Source organism: Copadichromis virginalis, linkage group LG23 (assembly GCF_057382275.1).
Source record: "Copadichromis virginalis isolate Kocher_CV1m ecotype Utaka linkage group LG23, C_Virginalis_male_GT1.1, whole genome shotgun sequence".
In the NCBI taxonomy this organism is placed as follows: Eukaryota; Metazoa; Chordata; class Actinopteri; order Cichliformes; family Cichlidae; genus Copadichromis; species Copadichromis virginalis.
In genome coordinates this window covers 3,388,261-3,409,649 of record NC_140639.1, presented here as the reverse complement: position 1 = coordinate 3,409,649, position 21,389 = coordinate 3,388,261, and the positions used below count along the sequence as shown (strand labels likewise).

Sequence of the window (21,389 nt, the reverse complement as noted above, 5' to 3'; positions counted from 1 at the left end):
AACGGTTGCAATTTGTAATACTTTTAGTGTCTTTGTTTAATGTCACTGTCGCTCTCGCATTGTTTGTTGTTGTTTTTGTTCATTTTTTCTTCCTATATATGTGTGTGTGTATTTATATATATACATGTCTTACTTGTAATTCTTTTAAGATCTCTTATTTTGCTTACTGTCATTTAGATAGCTATAACTCAGTCTTCTGTTCTGTGTATCTGTTACTTTTTTTCTGTTTTGAGAATCAGAGAGCAATAAAATAAATTATTACAATAAAATTCCCAGCTGCGCGCCCATGCTCGCTGCGCGACGGGTCCCTCGGCGGCACCCGTAGACTGACGGTAAAGTCAGACGTGTATCTAAATGGGAAGTTCATCCCTAAACAGCCGCTTGATCAACAGTGGTATGATCGCGCTTTGTTACAGTGTGATAATATACTAATGAATTCAAAAGAGGATGTCATCCGACTTAACGTTAGACTTCGAAAATCATCGGCAATACCCTGCGATGGATAGTGAGGCAGGCATCATCTCCATCGATCAGGAGGGAGAGTGGGGTAAGCAACAGCGGAGCTCACATATTCTAGAAAGACCTATAGAGAGAAGCAGTGTAGCTGACCCAGGATATCAACAGAGACAACACGTATAAAAGAGGAGTGTTTATAAGTCGGTTGTTTTAAAGACACAAGTAGGAGGTTTATGTGTTGTGCTTGTTGTCACACTCCTAAGTCTAAGTTAGCCATTTAGCATTAGCCATGATGCTGTGATGATGTAACAGCAGGTAATTGGAGTTATAACCAGCACTGTAACTGGAGACAGGGCACACTTCACACTGCATTGTCTGATCATTATTACAGATATGTAATACTAAATATTGATAATATATAAAGTGCACAACTTACCCTAAAAAAACAAAAACACGAAGATTGTAGATTTTTTTTCTCATTTTTACTGATTTATTTTAATAATCGCTTTTAAGGTCTCGAAAAGTACAACTTGTTAACAATTTATATATTTATTGTTATCTATTATTATCATTATTAATGCTATTTTTTATTAGGTTACTAATAATAGACTTGCTGTTTGCACTTACTTGTGTTTTATGCTGAATTGTGTAATAACCCGAGGAAGAAAATGTAGAAGAAACAAATAAGATGTTAAAAATGAAAGTGAAACAGATTTGTTAAAGTGTGACCATAATAAACTTGTTTGGCCTGTTAGAGTTTATGCTTTGAAAAAGACAAAAAACAAAGATACATTTTTAAGGGTACATTTTTTGGTGTTAGTAGTTTTGTCTGTAATTGTGTTATGCTGTGTTGTGCGTGTTGAGCATGCATGTTTTTGTGGCACAGTCTGAACTGTATTGATTACTTTTCCAAATTACACATTGCCTGTATGGGCTATTTATTGAATATGGCAGAACTAACTAAATACAGTAAATTTGATCATACCAGCTTGTCTCTTTTACTGGCAGTTAACCGCAAGAAAAAAGCAAAAGCCAAATGTGCCACTTACTTATTTTGAAGATATTTTTTGTAATTGTTTTGTAATTGTCTTCTTCAATAATCTCATGATAAAGATTTCTAATGGAAAGCAATTGTCTGTGTTCTGTTCTCATTGACATACAGACTTAAGCCTGTTCGATGAGCTGGAGAAACTAGGCGATGAGCTGCGGGATGCAGATGAGCTGCTTGAGGCTCTTGATAATGCTGGCTATGTGAGTAACTCATCCTCTTAATATGCAAATACACGGGGAAGTGAAAGATCAGCCCAGTGGAAATCTGAAAAAAATTGACTGTGTGGTGCTGAAGGTAGAGCCTAAGATGGCTACAGCCACATTTTGTTATGCAAGGATAGATCATGCACCAAAAAAAAAAAAAATTCCACCTACATCGTGCATGCAAAAAAAATACTGTAGACTCAAATAAATGTCCCAGAATTCAAACGTGTTTAATTTTATCAGCTATAAATGACACATTGATTGGATTTCCCTACATGCATTTGCTTCCATTCTGCTTTCTCAGGAAGTCCATTTTTTTCAAAACCATATGTTTGATTTCTCAGGCCAATGGTGTTCCAGTTCTGGACTTTGACATCGACATTCCTCCATGGAATGAAATGGATACATGCAGCATTTCCACAGGTACGTGGTGTCACACTGCAGCACAAAATAAGGACTATATAAATAAATCTAAAAGGGATATTACTCAGGGATAATATAGCTGTTTTACTACATGCATGTAACATTGGTGCGTCATTATTTTTCAAACTTGTCCACCATGCAGTAGGTTTAATGGTCCAACAATACAAAAGTATTGAATGGTTCAATACTTGAGAGACGCATTGGCTTATGCTGAATAAGACTCGCACATATTGCCCATTGTTTCCATGTCCTTGTGCATCCAGATGGTGAGGTGAGCGTGGACTCTCTGTCACCTGCCCACACTCTGAGCTCGGTGCCCTCTCCTGCCTCAGTGGAAGCTTTGTCTCCGTGTTCCTTGCAGGTAAGACATGGTTTTCAACTCTTTGTCCTTCCTGGTTTTTCTGCATTTGAATTTCATTTCCAATGCAAATTGCACTTTGTTTCACAATGTGATTATTTACATGCTTGCCCCTCCTTTGAGCAGTTGCAGCAACAAAAATTTTCATCCAGATGGCATTCAAACAATGACAGCTGCTCTTTCCTTTTGGATGGTCATGCACACACTTGAGACACTTATTACCAAAAGCCTTAAACACCTTGTCAGATTAATAATTTGCCATCCATCTGAAATGTGCTCCAACGTCTCGTTAAAAACAGAAAAAAAGGTGCTGACAGCTTCAAGCATATTAGCATAATTTAGCAGGCAGATGTTTTCACAGCGTGTCAAAACAAGGACAAGGGTTACATCTTTTTCTGGCCTCAACACAGTCTGCACGCATTTGTCTGCTAAAGGCATCGTCCTGACTTCTCCAAGGACACATTTGTCTGCTGGAGTCTTTGAGTACTGATAAGGACTCTATCTGTTTTTATCTGGCGTGCCTTGAGCACACATAGAGTACAAATGGCTTCACAAATTAATTTATAGTGTCACGGGTGAAACGTATTTAAACAGTGATGTGACTACACTGATCATGTCCTCGAAGATACACGATCTAAATCTCATTTGTTTCTTCATTCAGGATGAGGCCCTGTCTCCACAATCGCAGCCGTCTCCTCTTTCAGTCTGCTCAGAGTCCAGTGGCTTTTCTGAAATCTCTTCCCCACCTCGAAAAGCTGCAAAGAGGACCAATCAGGTTGTACGAGGTGAGGCAGCTTCTGCCACCACACGTCTGCTAGCTATTCAGCTTTTCTCAATATTTAGATATTTGATTACTAAAACAGGGAAGATTTGCTATTTTTGCACCACAGTATGGGTTTGCAAAACTCTGGGATGTCGAGTCCTGAAAAAAAAAAGTCCTTTAAGAATAACTTATAACTGTAAATGCATATTTGTTTTCCTGAGCTTAGGATATTTATATGAATACCGTTTCCTTGTCTAACTACTTCCATCCCTGTCCTTTGACATATGCACACATGCACACCAGCCAAGCCAGTGCAGCCGGTCAAGAAGCCGATTCAGATTGGCCCAAAGGTTTCCATCCAGCCCAAACCACTGATTACAGCTGTGCCATTGGCTCAAGCAGCAGCTCCCATGCAGGCCAAGACAATCATCATCCAGCCCCTGCAGACCACTGTGCTCCCTGTGGTAAAACCAGCTCCAGTCAACATCAAACCAGCACCCCCTGCAGGTCAGGGCTCACACTGCAACACATCAAAACATGCTTCTCCCTCCCTGCACTGTATTGCATCAGACCAATGCATTAGTCATATTAACTGGAAATTTGATATGTCTTACTCATAATACTTTGTAACTCATAATTTAGAGATGATATTCAGGATTATGTTGTCAGTGCTACTGAATCTTTTGTAAGCAATAATTTAATTGTTGTATCTTTGCCAGTAGGTGGTGCTTTAACAACAGTTTTTGCTCTGTGTGAGGCTGTTTCTCACTATTTTGCTTGATGATCAATACATAAGAATGAAATTAGACAGTAGATTATCTTAATCAAAATATGTCCATATTTGCCTAACATTTGGAAAAAAATATGCTCTTTTTAAATCATTATTTTTTAATAAATAGCCGAACAAACTTGCTTTCTAACCAAAAAGTGAGACTGTTTATGGGCTGCTATGTGTTTCGTGCATTAGAGTCATTATTACTGTTGTTTCTTTCTGGTTTAGCCTTTCTGGGTGACCAGTCAGGCCCTCTGTGTTTGTTACATCAGCAGCATCTAAGCCAATGTAAATACTTATGTCATTGCTTGGGTCCCAAATGGGTGGAGCATCTGACCTCTCTCGAAGTGAATTTGAACTTGGCTCCGCTGTCTGCCTTGTAACGGCCAAGATGGCAGATGGTTAAGGCCAAGACATTCAAATGCAAAGCCCCAGATGGAAATTTATTCAAGCGTGCTCAGTGCTATGAAGGGTATTGTTTTATGAGCTCATCAACATTCTCAGCTGAGGAGTAAACCTCCTCAGCAACGGGACGATTTGAAAAAGGAAAGAAAGGAAATGAAACTGTTTATTGATTATTTTCCAACAAACAAACATGCTGAACCAAACGTTTGACGTTTTTTTTTAGGCCTATGACTTCTTACACATGGTGAACTTGGGCGCAGGACTTGGTGTTGGCACTGCACACATTCATTAGCAGAACTGGCAAACGCTTGCACAATTAGCATTGACAGGTTTAGCATTAAAGGGGAAGGTGGCAGGGTCAGCTTGATGAGTGGTTCCTGGCACACCGCTCTGGGAGGCTTCTGCATTAGTAAGACCTTAATTTATAGTGACAGTCTTGCATTATGTTTTCCTTGTTTATTGCATTTGAGCTATGTTGTACTTCAAGTGTGGGGACACGTGCACATTTATGTCTGTTTAAGCTGATAAGCATCACAAACCTATCACGGTGGAATGTGCAAGTTTAAGACCATGGGTCAAGATGGCAAACATCTTCTCCACCTGTAATTTAACAAAAAAGTCCTGTTAAAGAGAAGGAGGTGTATGTGGGTCACCAGAGGCAGGGAGGAGTTTGGAGGAACCTGCATCTGCATCATTTTTACAGGGCACATTGGGCTCATCTTTCTTTTGTGTATTGTCACTGTACAAGACGAAGGCTGGATGAAAAAATAAATGCGAAAGCAAAGTAATCTTCATTAGTCTATGTTAATCACACAATAAAAATATGATTAGCGTGGTTAAGACCTTTAATTTGAAAAAGCCTGTGTGTCTCTCTCTCAGGTCACCCTCTTTTGCTGTCTCAGCCAAGCCAGCTACTGCAGATCCAAACACCACAGGCCATCTCTGGGAGCGTGGTCACTATGCCAGCACTCAGCCAGGACTGGTCTGTACCCGTCGCTGCTCCACCAGTGGTTTCGGGCACACTTTTGACCCCATCCTCAGAGGATGATGTGAGTTCTGAGCATTCTCTAAGAATCTTCTTTTATGAGAGTTTCTATATAATCACCCAACACTGAGATGTTACCACTTCTGGTTTAAAAGCTCTTATCCATAAAATATACAGGGAAAAAAAATTATTTCTTATTTTGTGTGTCATGATTATTCATCTTTCTCTGTATGCTGACTGTTAACTTGTTTTTGTGGGGATTTGTTGGGTGTTTACTCTAAAATCAGGTGCATTAAATGCAGGCACATGTGGTGATATAAGTATAAGTAGTATAATTCTTATTTGTTCCACTTTTCATAGACAGGTTACAAAGTGCTTTACAAACTATACAGAGTTGGAGTTAAAAGTAAATATAAAATTAAAAGAAAGCACCGGAGTAATATATCTGATTATCGTTCAGAGCAAGTTTACCAAAATAAATAAATAAATTACAAGCTTGTAAAACATTTTTATTTTTACCCTGTGTGTTTTAGAAGCATGCAGGCCTTTAATGAGTATTTCAACGACAGTGGAGGAGTATCTTAAGGATAGGTAGGATTTTTAAGCTCACGAAACGCTGTGATGGTCGTAGTCTTTAATTTGCTACCTAACTAGCAATGTGCCCAAGTTATTCACAGGAATAAATGGTGCCTTCAACACCTGTGTTTGTGTGCGCGTGTGTGTATCGACATGCAAGTACTTGCCTGTGTGCGCTTGCATGGAGCAGCATTGTTATGCATCGTGATTGTGTGTGCAGTTGCTCACTTTGTGATGCTGTGCTCCGGGTGTTTACGCTTGAACTGGATCCTGTCCAACCCAAACTCCCCCATTTAAACCTTTTTTTTTTGTATTAATTTTAATCTCACAAACCATTAACTTTGATTTTTGGCTAAAATGGTGGAAATGAAAAAGCATTTATAGCTGTTGTTTATAATAATGAATCCATTTTTCCACACTGAGAGAAAAGTTATTACTCTGCATGGACCATGCCAGTCACCGAAGACACAAATTGCTGCTTTTTTTTTGCATAGAGAGTGAGTACCAGGCCCGTTCATTTACTTTATACCAGGGGCACTCAAAGTGCCAGTGTAGGGAGCCAGTTTATGATGGAGAGCTATAGAAATCCACACGTGAAACACTTACTTTGCAATGTCACTGCTCAGAGGGTGGTTTGTCTTGGTGGTTGTCATTTTTGTGCGAGTTTTGTAGTTTTGGAGGGTTTTGTTTTGTGGGTTTTTTAAACCACTGATGAAGTGGCATTTCTTGAAACCAACTCTGTTTCTTAAGACTTATGGTGGCTAGAGCAGAACTGAAAGTTACATGAACTTTTTCTTATGCAGCTCTTTTCTACTCTACATGAGCATTTGAAGTGCTTTATAGAACATGCATTCGCACAAGCACCTTTTTCTGTGCCTTGCCTCTAGACTAGTGCTTTCTCTCTAACGATCACATACACCTACACTCTGGTGAATGCATCGGGAGCAACTCAGGGTTCAGTATCTTGCCCCAGGATTTCTTGGCATGCAGATCAGTACGCTTGGGCAACGAACCACCAACCTTCCCATTAGGAGACCACCTACTCTATCTCCTAAACCACAGCCACCCCTAAGAAGTTAAAACAGAAGAAAACTGTTCCTTTTGTCTCATTTTGCACCATTATACATAGTATGAAATGTAGAGAATCACATTCTTTCTTTGTTGTGCGCAGGGGCCGAATAAAATGTTAACAACGGCCACCATTTGTGACCACAGACCACACTTTGAGAACCGTGGCTTGAGACCACATTATGATCTGAAAGGAATGATTTTCACTTTGACCTTAGAACTGAAGAAGCTTCTCGGATGAGAGGTGAAACATCTTCAAGCAACTTAAAGAAGTCCAGACGCTTTTCTTTGCAAGCTCCTTTGATTTTCACTTTGTAATCAGAGATAAATCTTAAGGAATGCTGCAGAGCACTGAGACGACACAAACATGTAAAAATACAAATAGACGATGAGTGTTTTTTTTTTTAATTTGCTACAGTAGAACAGATTAGTTTGAAAAGGACAGGACATTGCTTTCAGTATTAATGGCAGAGGGTGTATTCTTTCGTGTGATGCGTTCAGGGGTGATGCCAGGACAGCTGCGCTTTCCCCACACGCATTCGTTTCTCCCTGGTTGATTTTTACGCCAGCGTATACATGCAACCGAGGCCCCGTTAACTGCAGCAGAGACTGCCCCAGCAATTTAAAAGACATAAAGTAAACTTGTAGTATTTTTTATTGTTTATGGCACATTTTCTTGGTCTCTTCATAAAGGGTCACCAACTTTTACAAGTGCTTGTCTTATTTTGTGTGGGCATGTTTGTCGTGATCTTTTAAAGACCTGAGGCTAGCGACTCGCTGGGACTTTTAGCAAATTCGCTGTTGTTTCGGGCTTCGGTCTCCAGCACAGCAGTTACTCATGTCTTGTTCTCATCTGACCTTTATTGGGTTGAGAAACATGTTCTCACTCTGTCTCCTCTTTCAGACTTGTTTGTTTTGTTAGCAGGACTTCCACATTCCCAGCATGTCTCCTTAGCATTAGGCTGAACAGCAAAGTTGCAAAATTGAAAAGTTAACACATTTTGAACCTTTGTTAATTATGGAAAACCATGTGTCACATTTGTGGAATGTCTCTAAAACCATGTGTAGTGATTTCTGTGGTGACAGTGGGAAAATGTATCCAGATTTCTGCTGTTATTATCTCATGGGGCAGTGATATATGTGAACATGGAAAAACAGTTCACTTCATCTTAATTAATATTAACTTGGTTAATCGGGTAATTAAAAAAAAAAGATTCTGAAAAGCGTCTGGGTTTGTTGTGTTTTTTTTTAAAATAAAATGTAATGGTTGACCTCTAGCTGTAAAAGCCGCCCACCCCTAAAAGGGCGTAGAGGAACTTGTCCAATTATCGCGGGCATAATTCAGTCGAGAGAAGCACTTTTTGTGCCAGACATCGAGAGAAATGTCGAAGAATTCCAAACCTCAGAGGCCAAAACAAATACTCCTCTCAGCCATTTGTAAACCCAACCAAGTCAATAAAGTTTATAATAGGTGATTAAAAGAAAGGGTCTGTAAACATTTAATTATGCTCGTTTTGAGCGAGGGAACCCCACAACCACAACCAAAGCAGACATGACCCCAGACCACCAACCTATGACTCTCTCCCCCACCGATGTAGGAGCGGTGCTGAGCAGGATCAATGTCCACAAGGCTGCAGGCCCTGATGGCATCCCCGGGCGTGTTCTCAGAGCGTGTTCTGGGGAGCTTGCAGGAGTGCTCACAGACATATTCAATCTGTCCTTGGCCCACGCTGTGGTACCGGCCTGCTTCAAATCCACCTCCATCGTCCCGATACCCAAAAACTCCAACCCATCTTGCCTCAATGACTACCGCCCAGTAGCACTCACCCCCATCATCACTAAGTGCTTAGAGCGACTGGTCCTAGCACACTTCAAATCCTGTCTCCCCCCCACCCTGGACCCCCACCAATTCGCATACCGCCGGAACAGGAGCACAGAGGATGCAGTCTCCATCGCAATGCACTCTGTCCTCTCACACCTGGACAACAACAACACCTACGCCAGAATGCTGTTTATAGACTTCAGTTCAGCATTCAATACAATCCACCCCTCACAACTCATCAGGAAACTGACAGACCTGGGCATCAGTTCCCTCATCTGCAAATGGTTACTGGACTTCCTGACCAACCGCCCCCAACATGTCCGGCTGGATAACCGCTGCTCATCTACCATCACAATGAACACCGGTGTACCACAAGGCTGTGTGATGAGCCCTTTCCTCTACTCCCTCTTCACCCACGACTGCAGACCTGCTGATGGTTCCAACACCATCATTAAGTTTGCAGATGACACCACGGTGATTGGCCTCATCAGTGACAACGATGAGGCCGCCTACAGGGAGGAGGTGGATCATCTGGCTGAGTGGTGCGACAGAAACAACCTGCTGCTTAACACCGAGAAGACCAAGGAGCTCATCGTGGACTACAGGAGGAATGCTGACCCACATCCACCCATCCACATTAAGGGGACGGCTGTGGAGCGTGTGAGCAGCTTCAAGTTCCTGGGAGTCCACATCTCCGAGGATCTCACCTGGACGACCAACTGCTCCAAGCTGGTCAAGAAGGCTCACCAGCGCCTCTTCTTCTTGAGGACTCTGAGGAAGAACCACCTGTCCTCAGACATCCTGGTGAACTTCTATCGCTGCACCATCGAGAGCATCCTGACCAACTGTATAACAGTCTGGTACGGGAACTGCTCTGCCTCGGACCGGAAGGCGTTGCAGAGGGTCGTGAAAACTGCCCAGCGCATCGCCGGAGCACCACTTCCTGCCATAAAAGACATCTACAGGAAGCGGTGTCTGAAAAGGGCTGGGAAAATCATCAAAGACCCCAGTCACCCATCACATGGACTCTTCACCCTCCTGCCCTCTGGGAGGCGCCACAGGAGCCTCCGGACTAAGACCACCAGGTACCGGAACAGCTTCTTCCCCACAGCTGTCAGACTCCTGAACTCTGCCTCCTGACATCTGACCCACGTTAAACTCATGGACTGAACATACACACACCCACAATGGAGAACTGTACCCTCAAACACACAATAATAACATGGACTGAACCACCACTCACAACCACTAGCACTTTATATAGCCTCTGTAGAAACTATCTACACCCTCACTTATCTTAACTGCACTACTGTATAGCCCTGTGTAAATAATCATTCTGTACATTCGATAATCTTTAATCCTACAACTGTTTACAACTTGCATAGTTCCCATTTCTGTATAGCTGTATATCTCAGATTCTGTAAAGTTATTTATTTCATATTCTGTATAGTTTTTCATATTTATATCCTGTTCATATCCTGTACATAGCTTGTACTCACTACAGCCTGTACATACTTATAGTTATAGAATATTCACAACATACTTCATACCGTGTACATTATAACATACCATAATAGACCCATTTCTGTAATATACTCACATATCTATATTATTGCTAATATATATTGTAATATATCTATATCACTAAAGCACTTCTGGATGGATGCAAACTGCATTTCGTTGCCCTGTACCTGTGCATGTGCAATGACAATAAAGTTGAATTCTATTCTATTCTATTCTATTCTATTCTATTCTATTCTAATTGTGAGCAGGACAAAGAGATCCAAAGTTTTGAAGTTCACCTTATTTACCAAGAGAAAAAGGTAGTGGAAATTTAAAAAGCTCATCTGAAGAGCCTTTTAAAGGACAACTGGGGCAGTTTTTACACATTTTTGTTAAGGATGGAATGTTTTTATATTTAGAGCAATTTCAATGGAGTTGGTTGTTTCTGTGGCACAACAAGGAGAATGTAAGAGGCTCGACTCTTCGTGAGAGAGCACTGCAGCTGCGTTCACTCATCGTGGTTTGGCTGCAGCAGAGTGGTGGACTTGATAGGCTTGTGGATGTGTAAAATGCCTGTTAAAGATGGCATGCTTGTGCCAGGTGTTGCTGCATGTTGTACAGTAAGTCTGTGTGTGTGTCGCTGATTCTGGTCTCCACAGTGCTGTATTTTGGCCTGCATAAGCCTGGATGTTAAACGGCTGCAAAGGATTACATGCTTCAGACAGGTGTTGTGCAGTGCGACAGCTGTAAATAGCCATCAGGGATTGGGTCAGTGTAGTGTAATGGGCTCCCAAATGGCAAGGGATTTAGATGTATGTGAGTGTGTGTTTGTGTGCATGTGCATGCATGCAAGGGAAACCAATCCCGTCTGAAATTGCAGGCCTCAACAAAGGTTCCCATTAGTAGGATGGAAGGATTTACAGGGGTGGGCCCCAGGAAGGCCTGGTGGTCCCTGCGTACAGCTAACTCAGATATTTAGGCATGTTTAACTTCTTTTCTAAAGCTGGACAGCTGAGACTGAGCTTGATTAAAAACATTGAATCCACTCGCTGGCCACTTTTTTTAGGTATACCTTTCTAGTACTTGGACCCCTTTTTCCTTCAGAATGGCCTTAATTCTTCATGACATGGATTCAACAAGGTGCTTGGACCTATTCCTCTGAGGTTTTGCAGCAACATCACACAGTTGCTGCAGATTTGCTGGCTGCACTTCAATGTTGCAAATCTCTTGTTCCAATACTTTACGTCTCAGACTTAATCCGTTAGATTGAGATCTGGTGACCGTGGAGGCTTTTTGAGTAAACTGAGCTCATTGTCATGTTGAAGAGCCTTGTACCTAATTCTGTTGGAAGCAGCCATTGTAAGATGCATACACTGTGGTAAAAACATGTTCAGTAACAATAGTGTGGTAGGCTTAGGCATTCACACTTGGTACTAACAGGCCCACAGTGTGCCTCTGGCCTCTGACATTAACAGGGCATTTCCACCCAGAGAACTGGCACTCACTGTTTTTTGGACCATTCTCTAAAAACTCTAGAAATGGTTGTGTGGGAAAATCCCAGTAGGTCAGCAGTTTGTGAAATACTCAGAAGTCACTTAAATCACCTTTCTTTGCCATTAGCAGTTGAAGAAAGTAGGCAGTGAGTGAATAACACATGAACACTTAACTTAAGACCCCTTTTTGTAGTCTCACCGTCCAAGCACTGTGCACTTCACACTGCATACTGCTGATGGGGAAAAATAGTAGTAGCTGTTATATTTTTTTCAGAAGCACAGCACGGTTAATCGCTCACTGTTTATATATAATTCCAAAATTTTGTCCTTAAACTGCCAGAACTCTGATCCAGGGTTATTATAGTAACTAAACTAAAATTGATGTGTTCATTGAGAGTCAGCTGAGTTCCAAAGGTTCTACTGCCTGTACTAATTTTCCTAAATCTTGCCTCTGGCTCATGCCCTCCATACAATAATCATTACTAACTAAATTAAAGCTAAACATTTTTAAACAACAAAAAATCAACTGAAACAACCAAACGCACTCTGGAAACGAAGTGAAACTAAACTGAATTAATAGACTTAAAGAAGTCAAAACGAAATAAACAAAAATCACATTAGAAAATACACAACATAATAATGATCCACTCGCATCCTATTAGCAAACTTTATGGCTGAAGTAGGTTCATCATTCTGCTTGCTCTTTGCTCAACATATTGCAACCACATTGGCTACGACAGATCTGTAACTCATCACCTCTCTCTCCCGGCTTCCTCCTGCATTAGCAAAGATGTTTTCTTTGTTGGTACTGTGCGCATCCTTTCGACTGTTGGGGGACTTGTGATCTCGGCGACTGTCTGCGTCACGCTCGACTGAAATGTCACCTATGGAAACCATTTCACAGTTATGAGGGTTTATGACTCACAGTAAAATCATGAAACATTTACACCCTGACCCGTTAGAGGAAGCCACTATCATCTGGATAGATTAATGGTTAATCACAAACTTCCTTTTGGAATAATCCTTGAACTGTTGAACTGAATGAGGGGTTCCTCACTTGCATTGTGGCGATCAGACTCCTGTATGCTTTTCTCTCTTCACCCATATTCATCTGTTGAAGTGCTGTTGACCAGGAGTTGGGATGATCATGCAATTAGATGCATTCACACGGCGCTGATCAGTAAACCAACAGCTGTCTGCAGCTGTTGCTGTATGAGCTGTGCTTTGCTAATGGGCATTTTCCCCCCTTGTTTGCATTTCCCACTGGCATTCAAATAGTTTGAGTGTGAACAAGTATCACTGTTAGCCTCTCAACCCGCCAAGCTTCTTGAGAAATGCCACTCAGCCCCCTTTTTTTTGCCCCTTGCCCCACATCTTCCTCCCCAGCCTCATTGTGGACGCGACGTGAAGTTCCCCGTGCTCTTCACTCCCTGGTAACTGCTTACTTGCAGTGTTCCCAGGCTCGGGCTAGTGGCACGGCTCCCAGACCTCGGCTGGGAGACAGAAGAGTTTCTCAGGAGACAGAACACAAATACAGGGATCCAAATAACTTAATCACCAGCGGGGCTATTAGACCCTGGATCTTAGAGACTTACCCTTAGGAGGACGTTTGTGTTTGGAGAAGAGGGGCGGCGAGATGGCTGGGGAGTGGGTGGACAATGAAGGTGTTTGGGTAATCTGTGCCACTGGTTCTGCTAATTTGAGAGAGGTCATGTTAACATATGCACTATTTGGGTTAGCATGCGAGACTTTGATTTCAGTTCTCATCTTACTGACGTCAAGTGGAAAGAATCTAACAACTTGAGCGTGTCTTTATTTATTTATTAATTTGTTTATGTTGATATTTTTAAAGTCTTGATTCACACAAACGCCTCAGATAAACAAATCTGAACTGAAAAAAATGCCAGAATTGTATTTATTTATTTATAGTTTACCTTGAGAGTTAAAACAATAGATGCTGGCTGTGGCCGTTCTTATGTTTCCACATTTAGACCACTAACATATAAACTGTTTCTGTGTTTATGTGCCTGATGTGAACCCATTTATCAATGAGTGACACCTTTTCTAAACACACATATAGAATAGAAGCATTGCAGGTGACCTTTTATGCCCCTAGACGATCCTGGTGTAAATATTTTACTTAAAGCATACACTTAAGGGCTCTTTGGAGCGATGTTAATGCCAGGATTTGCTGAAGAATTGTCGTCATTAACCTTACAATACATCCTTAATGTGTCTGTTTATTATTCTATCACTGAGGTAAACTAGAGCACCAGCAACAGAGGGAGTCTCTGAGTGAGAATAACACAGTCGGCACCGGCTTTTATGTTGGGTTTATCTTTCCTGCTTCCATTTATTTTCTGCGTTTCCTGTGATTTCTTTTTTCTCATGCCAATCTCTGCAATTCAAACCTCTGCCTTCTCCCACCTCTCCTTCCTCAGTATTTTTCAATATACCTCATGTGTTCCAAGTGTTAATGAATGAGTGTTGGTTCAAGAAATGGACAGAGCAGATGTCGGAGCTAGAGCAGGGCGATATGACCAAAAATATCTATCACGATATAAATTTTAAAATTTGCGATAACGATATAACTGACGATATAATTGACACTAGACAAAATACTTTACAACTACTCAACTTTAGTGCAAAAAACCCTATTAATGTATTTTCACTTAAACAAGCAGCTGTTTTTTTTATGTGCATTGAAGTTATATAAAAAATTTACAGTGCAAATTCCTTGCTGACATTTTAACCAAAAGGTATTTCCAGTGGAAATTGGCCGACATATCCTCAGCATAACCATGTATAATATCCACAACTTAAAAAGAGGTTACACACACACACACAATATGGTAATATTATGTTGAAGCACAGTACATATCATACATATCACTCCGCGAGGCTCCTGCCTAATATAGCCGTAATGCTCCGGCAATCCATCAAGCAGTCCGGGTTCGTAGCTTAGCAAAGTCGTACTAAAACATTTGACAGATTTTCGAGCGCCGTGTACATAAAATTGTTTCGAGGTCAGTAAACACAACCAGAATTCATGCATAAGGCACACGGGATTATAAGGGGCTCTGTCGATTTTCAGAAAAAAAAATATCAAAGGATTGATTTTAAGTGTGCCGTATTTTCCAAACAACACGGTAATAACGACGGCCCGCTAGCATGCGCTACAAAAAATAGTGCTTTGTTGTGTATCTGACGGACGAAAGCCAAACCAGTTCCACACCACTGAAGTTGCAGCATTTTTACAAACCAATTCTGGTTCATCCGTTTCATTTAACGATCCGTGTTCGCTCTTCTCATTCTGTGTCGCCGCCATGTGCGTATGTAAACCTAGGCACTGCGCATGCGCGTTTTACCCATATTCTATCGCGATATTTCATTTTCCTATCGTTGCCCAAAATTACACCGGTATTACCGTGAACGGTATGATATAGCCCAGCCCTAGTCGGAGCACATGTATGTGAAATGAAATGGCAGTAAATACAAATGAATATAACATACGTCTTTAGAATTGACTGTAAAATGATGTTTAGTTTCCCAGAGACGCTGTGGTCAGAGTAATTATGTTTATGGGCAGTTTTTTTTTGTTTTGTTTTTATTTTGTGTGGTTTTTTTTGTTTCTTTTTTTGTTAATCCCATCCTCGGTTCTTGTTTGGACTTGATGGTCGACGTCACTGTGAAATCACAAAGCACACGTTCACACGCTTATTTCCCATAATTATAAAAAAAAAATACACTCGAAAGATTAAAGATCAACTACTCTGGGAAATAATAATGTTTTGCCAGCGGTATTCAGCACGATCACTCTGGAACAGAAAGTAAGTTCTGTACCGGTGGTGACTCAGTAGAGATGTAGTGATTGAGTAAATCTCCTCTGATGCTGTATTTATGATGTCTGTAATGCATATTGGATGAGACAGCCGTAACCTAACTTTTTGGAAGCACGAGATGTTTCTAGTTTTCTCCTCATTCCCAAGACACTTTTGGATCATTTTACTAAAAACAACTGCTCATGTGATTCAAAAGACTTTTTATTTAAGTCAGAAGAACCTGTGGTCTGCAGTCCAACGGGTGGCTTAGGAAGTAACTGCTTCTCTTTCCTGTTTGGAGTCGAGGAAGGATAAAATATTGGCGTAACTTCAATAATAAATGATGTCCTTGTTTCTGTTTTTTTCTCACATTCCCACTGTAGTCCAAGTTGTCCCAGAGACAGCAGCGCATGATAAAAAACCGCGAGTCAGCATCCCTGTCTCGGAAAAAGAAGAAAGAGTATTTGCTTTCGCTGGAAGCTCGCCTGAAGGTGGCGTTGTCTGAGAACGAGGTGCTCAAGAATGAGAACGGCAACCTAAAGAAACAGCTGGAGGGCCTTCTGAGCAAGGTGAGATACGACCAGCGCTTCCCTCACAGTACAGGCACATGTGCACGTGTTGGAAGTCGTTTTTACTACAATGGGTTTCCTCGCTTTCTCTGCAGAACACAGTGCTGAAAGCAACAGCACCCAAAAGGAGAGCGGTGTGCCTCATGGTGGTCGTGGTGTTCCTCGTTCTTAATGTTGCACCAATGAGGTGAGCGTGGGACACTGAACAGATGAATGCTTTCACTTGCCATAAAAAGTCATTTGATACAGTGATCGATGGCTGAAATTCAATTCAAACCAAATGAGTGCTGATGACGCTGATATTGTCAGGCTGCATGAATATTTCTGCCATGATTATTGACTGAATAGAAATGGGAAGCCCCGTGACTCACAGTGGGAAGCACGCCCTACATGTAAGATATTATGCAAAAAACTTTTTCCTTTTCAGACGATGTCTTCAACTTTTTAACCGCCCCACTCCCTCAAAACGAAGAAAAATCTCTTTTATCAAGTATATTGAACAAAAAGTAAAAGGTGATCATCGGTTGAGCTAATATTTGTGTATATTAAAAGTCATTGACTTTGCATGGTAATACTTTTGGGGGTTTCCCCGTAAGACTTTACTACTATGCTCTGGAGCCAAGCACCAGAGCATAGTACTGAGTAGTATGTAGTCCATTAATGCACATGCTATAAAAGCCCACCTTTATCCTGACCAAAGCCAATCTCTTGGAAAAGAAAGTGGCGATTAATAGTTCATATGTGCCGTATTGTTCTTGTGTGTACAGTTCAGTCCTCTGATGTTGCTGCCAGAGTTTATAGGACTTCTTGACTAATGGATGAATAACTCTCAAAACACTGTGATGGGCTGGGGCAAAAGTAAACTGTTACCACTTGTGAAAGTAAAATAAAATCATTCTGGCTTCAAACATAAGAAAGAAATGCAAAAAGCATTTGCACATGGTCATTTTTCTTATCTCTGCTTGTAATATTAACAATTGGGACAAATTGTAATGAGTTATATAAAACTACACCAAAGGGGGGGGACTTGATTCCTCTCAGCTAGCAGATGGAGGGGTTGTGTAACTCAAGAGCGCAGTTCACCTCCAAGTGTATTGAAAAATTTTCTGTTCTCATTTTATAAAAATGTTTATTTCCTACTGGGAATTTCATTCTCCACGAGGATCCAAGCATATCTTTTCTGGATCTGAAACTTCTCTTTACTAAAATCCACTTTTTTCTTTCCTTTTTATCTAGAGGTTAAACATGGAAACATGCGAATGAGTTTGCTTTTGCGGTTGCATTCACAGTATCTGAAGTGTGTGTGAGCCTCTACCTGTGCTCACATCTGTGGCTTTTTGTGTTTGGGCTCTCCTCTGGAATGTAAAAAATGCCCGCTTTGAGGTTAGATCCCTTTGAAATGAAAATGCCACACAGCGTAGTAATACCACTCAAAGTAACTGTGTGTATTTTTGCTTGTGTGCATGCGCCCTTTGGGTTGTGCAGTCGAGATCAGAGTTCAGATTCTGCTCGTGGCTAAAAACAAAAGTCCCTCCTGTGCACAGGATGTGGGTCACGTGCATTTCAGTCCAGCACCAAGTTCTTTTTTTTACATTTCTTTTCTAACTCAAGTGTCCTGATTTTACCTCACCTGCGGGTTTTTTGTTTTTCTTAACTGACTTTTTTCTTTGTCATCAGTCTGTTTCAGGGTGGCCCGGGCTCTTCGCTCGAAGTTGCTTCCACGCAGCACAGTGGCAGACACCTGTTGGGTTTCTCACCAGAGGCAGAAATTGAACGCCTGATGGGTCCTGACGCTCTTGGCAGCAGGCCGTCTGAGATGGGCGACAGGTAATGAGCTAAACCCCCTAACTGCCTTCACAACAGCATGTTTATCCAGTATGTAACTAGACCAGGATGCACCTGTGCTCAGTCTGAACCGGTGAAGCTCATTAAGGCCCATGTAAACACAAGTGGCAGCTGATCACCTACCTTGTCCAAACAGCCGTTTGAATGCCTCCAGCGTCCTTGCTGTAGTCTAGTAGTTGCGCTTTGAATTGCAAGGTGAGAAATTGGGGTCAGTTCTTGTTTGACAGAAAGCTGTATATTGTTAATAGTTTATTTTTCTATGTGCTTATGTATATATTCTTTGTTTTTTCTAAATGCACTCCAGATCCTGCAGTTACATTTGTAAATTGCATGAATAACATTCCTGTTTGGTACCATACCTGACTCCCCATGTCATGAAAATTATGTTTTGCAAGGTGGTCAAACATCTAACGTCTCCAAGGCATCCTGCGTTGTGTGTTAGATCTCTGCCTAGGCTTTGTCACATGTTAATGCAGACTGTTCTTGTGTAGTATCAAGTTTCTCAGCAGCATTAAACACAGCGCAGGCAGGAAGGAACACATTAGCCTTTGCAAAAGGGGTGACAGCACCAAACCCAGCAGTGAGAAGAATGATTGGGGAGATATGGGGATCTAATCTTAGGGTCCCACTGAACAGGAAGCTGCTCATGTGCTTGAAGGTTAAAATGGGCCCCTCTTTTAAACTTACTATCAGGCCTCTTTGGTCTGACATGTTGTCTCATGGAACCATTTCCAGGACATTAAGAGACGGGAAAATGAGGCATAGTCAACAAATTGGCTCACGTTGGTGAGGCCCAGGGGAGGGATTACGTCGCTGACTTACATTTTTCTTAACAAAGCCCCGCACAGGTGGGCACTTTCTTTGGGTAGTCTACATCGGCACCTCGAGAGTTACATTCACTCTCTGTAACTCTCCAACCAGAGTCAGGGAGTAAAATCTGCAGAGTAAAGTCAGGAGGTGCTGCGTGGTGCTAATCATTTGAACTTAAATGTGGTAACGTTTGATTGTTTTCATCTGTCTGTGCTCAGAGTCAGACTATATGTGACCATTTGGGTGGCAGTGCTCAACTCTGTAGCATCTTTATGATAATTGTGCGCAGGATTTACAGCAGCATGCGTCGCTGCACTCGCCCCTTTGATGCAAGTATATGTCTTCATGCATGCATTCAGCGATTGGATCACTGCCACCTCTGCACATGTTGAGCAAAAAGAACCAAAAATATTTTTTATTAGTTCCTAGTGTAATTATCACCACATTAAAGCCAAGATGAATTCCAATTTGGTGCCACTTTGTTCCCTGTTACTTATTCCACCATGGGTACTTTGCCTGCAGTGAACTGCATGCAGCCGTATTAGTTCTTGCTCTTTATTCACAATATTTGTAGCAGGTTGACGTAGATTTTTGAGTATCTTAGTGGCTGTGCAAAGATTTGGCTCTTTGGTTATTTCACATCTCTGTGCTTTTTATTCTGTTTTAGATCTGAAGATAAAGCCCTGATGGTGGTAAAGGATCCCATCTTTGTCAGACCGTCTCCGCCCTGCCAGCCTTCTGTCAACAGGACCAAGTGCATTGAGTAAGTAACTTTATTTCATATACAGCTTACTGTCCATATGTTTCCCCTCATGCTAAAATGCAAAGACGCACTGTGTTAATTTGGCAGGCTGGCCCATGAGTTGAGGGGTTGGGTCCACCGTCACGAAGTTCAGCAGACCAAATCGAGACGAGAGAATAACAGCAACCACAAACCCACCAGGACGATTCTGGTAAGTCACAGCAGCGTGTTTTGCAAAACAGTAAAACACACGTAATGGTCCGTGCACAAATTTACGTGATATTTGCTGCTGGCAATACATATTGCAAACTAAACCTCATTTGGATTTCAAGCCATTCCACTTTAAAAGTCTCTTGGCAACCCAGAGCCTGTCTTTCACCACTGTTTCACCTCCAGCCACACCTACCCCTTTTTCTGCCTCTCGTTTCTCTTTATTGGGCTGAATTTAATCCGGCAGCCCTGAGAAAGTAAACATAACACTTAGAGGGGAGCTATGGGATTAGTGCCCCCTGCTCCTTTTTTCCATATTTTTTCTTTTTTTTTTTCAAAATCTGTCACAGCAGGTCCAGTCTACTAAAGCCGACCATCTGCCCACTTCATATATACACACATTGTTCTTATCTGTATTAACAGAAAAGGTGGAGGTGTTTATTGCCTGTCTGTATTCAGCTGTTTTACCCTTTCGGCCTTTGGAGTTGAACAGTAAATCTGCTCACTCTGATGTAACATGTGCCTGTGGATCACCAGCTGAGTCTTTATTTCTTCATGACAGCTGTAAAATTTCTGAACGAGATGTAATTTATCAGGAGAAAACCTTGACACGTGTGTGTGTGTGTGTGGATCTCTAGGAGTTTTGAAAGGATAGTCTGCTTTTATGTAGGCAATACTGTTTATTTTTACTGTTCTCTTTCATGGGCATTGATGTGGTTGCACAGATTATAGCTAATTGTCTGGTTTTTCCCTGACAGAAAACAGGAAATAAGGAGGACGAAGGCAGCCAGATTGTGACGGTTCAATACACAGAAACTACTGCGGAAAAGTAAGTAAAGGCCGGCTACAGAAAATTTCAGGTGTTTGTGTTTTGTTTTAATGAAGGTTGATTAGTTGATGCACCTGTAGACATAATAACCTGCCATGTTTTGGTGTTTTAGTAGAATTTGACCAAAGCGTTGCTTTAAATAGAAACTGGAGCGTTTTTGGCATTTGTCCCCTTTTTTTATATTTTACAGTTTTATAATATTCGATTTATGATGCAGTGATTTTTAAAGGATGACCCTTGCACACCGCTTTAGAAGTTTGGCGATGAACGAGAAACTTGTCTGCTGCACAGTTTAGATCACACAGATGGTGTTAATGGCTTTTTGGCGCTTTTAAATCTGGCTACAAAATATCTGAGTTCATAGGAAAATGAAAGAAAATCACTTTCAGAAGTTAACCTCTTTAAGGCCAGATGAAAAAAACATAACACCAGAAATAGGAGGAAGTACTCAATGCTGCAGTGAGATAGCGAAGTAGCAGTTTTTAGGCTTTACTTTGTGCTCCAGCAGCAAATTACTGGGCAAGTCTGTTATACTGAGGCACAGACCACTGGGATGTTTTAGTAGTTGCTGTTTGAGTTGGTGTTTGAACAAGCAGAAATCAAATAGGACGCTGTGATATAAATCATATAGTTGAAATATGGATATATTACAGATTATCCTACATTTACTATCTGCAGTTAATTA

At 41.4% G+C, this 21,389-nt stretch overlaps 1 protein-coding gene across 2 annotated transcripts in view; it reads left to right on the top strand.

The window, feature by feature from the left end:
- Positions 1-316: 316 nt before the first annotated feature.
- The window catches only part of atf6 (activating transcription factor 6), a 31,629-nt gene continuing 10,556 nt past the window's right edge, over positions 317-21,389 (top strand). For both annotated transcript variants that reach the window (XR_014918252.1, XM_085449588.1), the window contains exons 1-13: positions 317-547; positions 1,619-1,707; positions 2,055-2,133; positions 2,397-2,494; positions 3,153-3,276; positions 3,558-3,761; positions 5,311-5,480; positions 16,083-16,268; positions 16,364-16,455; positions 17,946-18,095; positions 19,591-19,686; positions 19,774-19,876; positions 20,634-20,704. Coding sequence is in view for 1 of the 2 variants with exons in the window: in XM_085449588.1 (XP_085305714.1) it covers positions 448-547; positions 1,619-1,707; positions 2,055-2,133; positions 2,397-2,494; positions 3,153-3,276; positions 3,558-3,761; positions 5,311-5,480; positions 16,083-16,268; positions 16,364-16,455; positions 17,946-18,095; positions 19,591-19,686; positions 19,774-19,876; positions 20,634-20,704 (1,562 nt within the window). In the remaining variant the exon portion in view is untranslated. The remainder of the gene's footprint in view (positions 548-1,618; positions 1,708-2,054; positions 2,134-2,396; positions 2,495-3,152; positions 3,277-3,557; positions 3,762-5,310; positions 5,481-16,082; positions 16,269-16,363; positions 16,456-17,945; positions 18,096-19,590; positions 19,687-19,773; positions 19,877-20,633; positions 20,705-21,389) is intronic.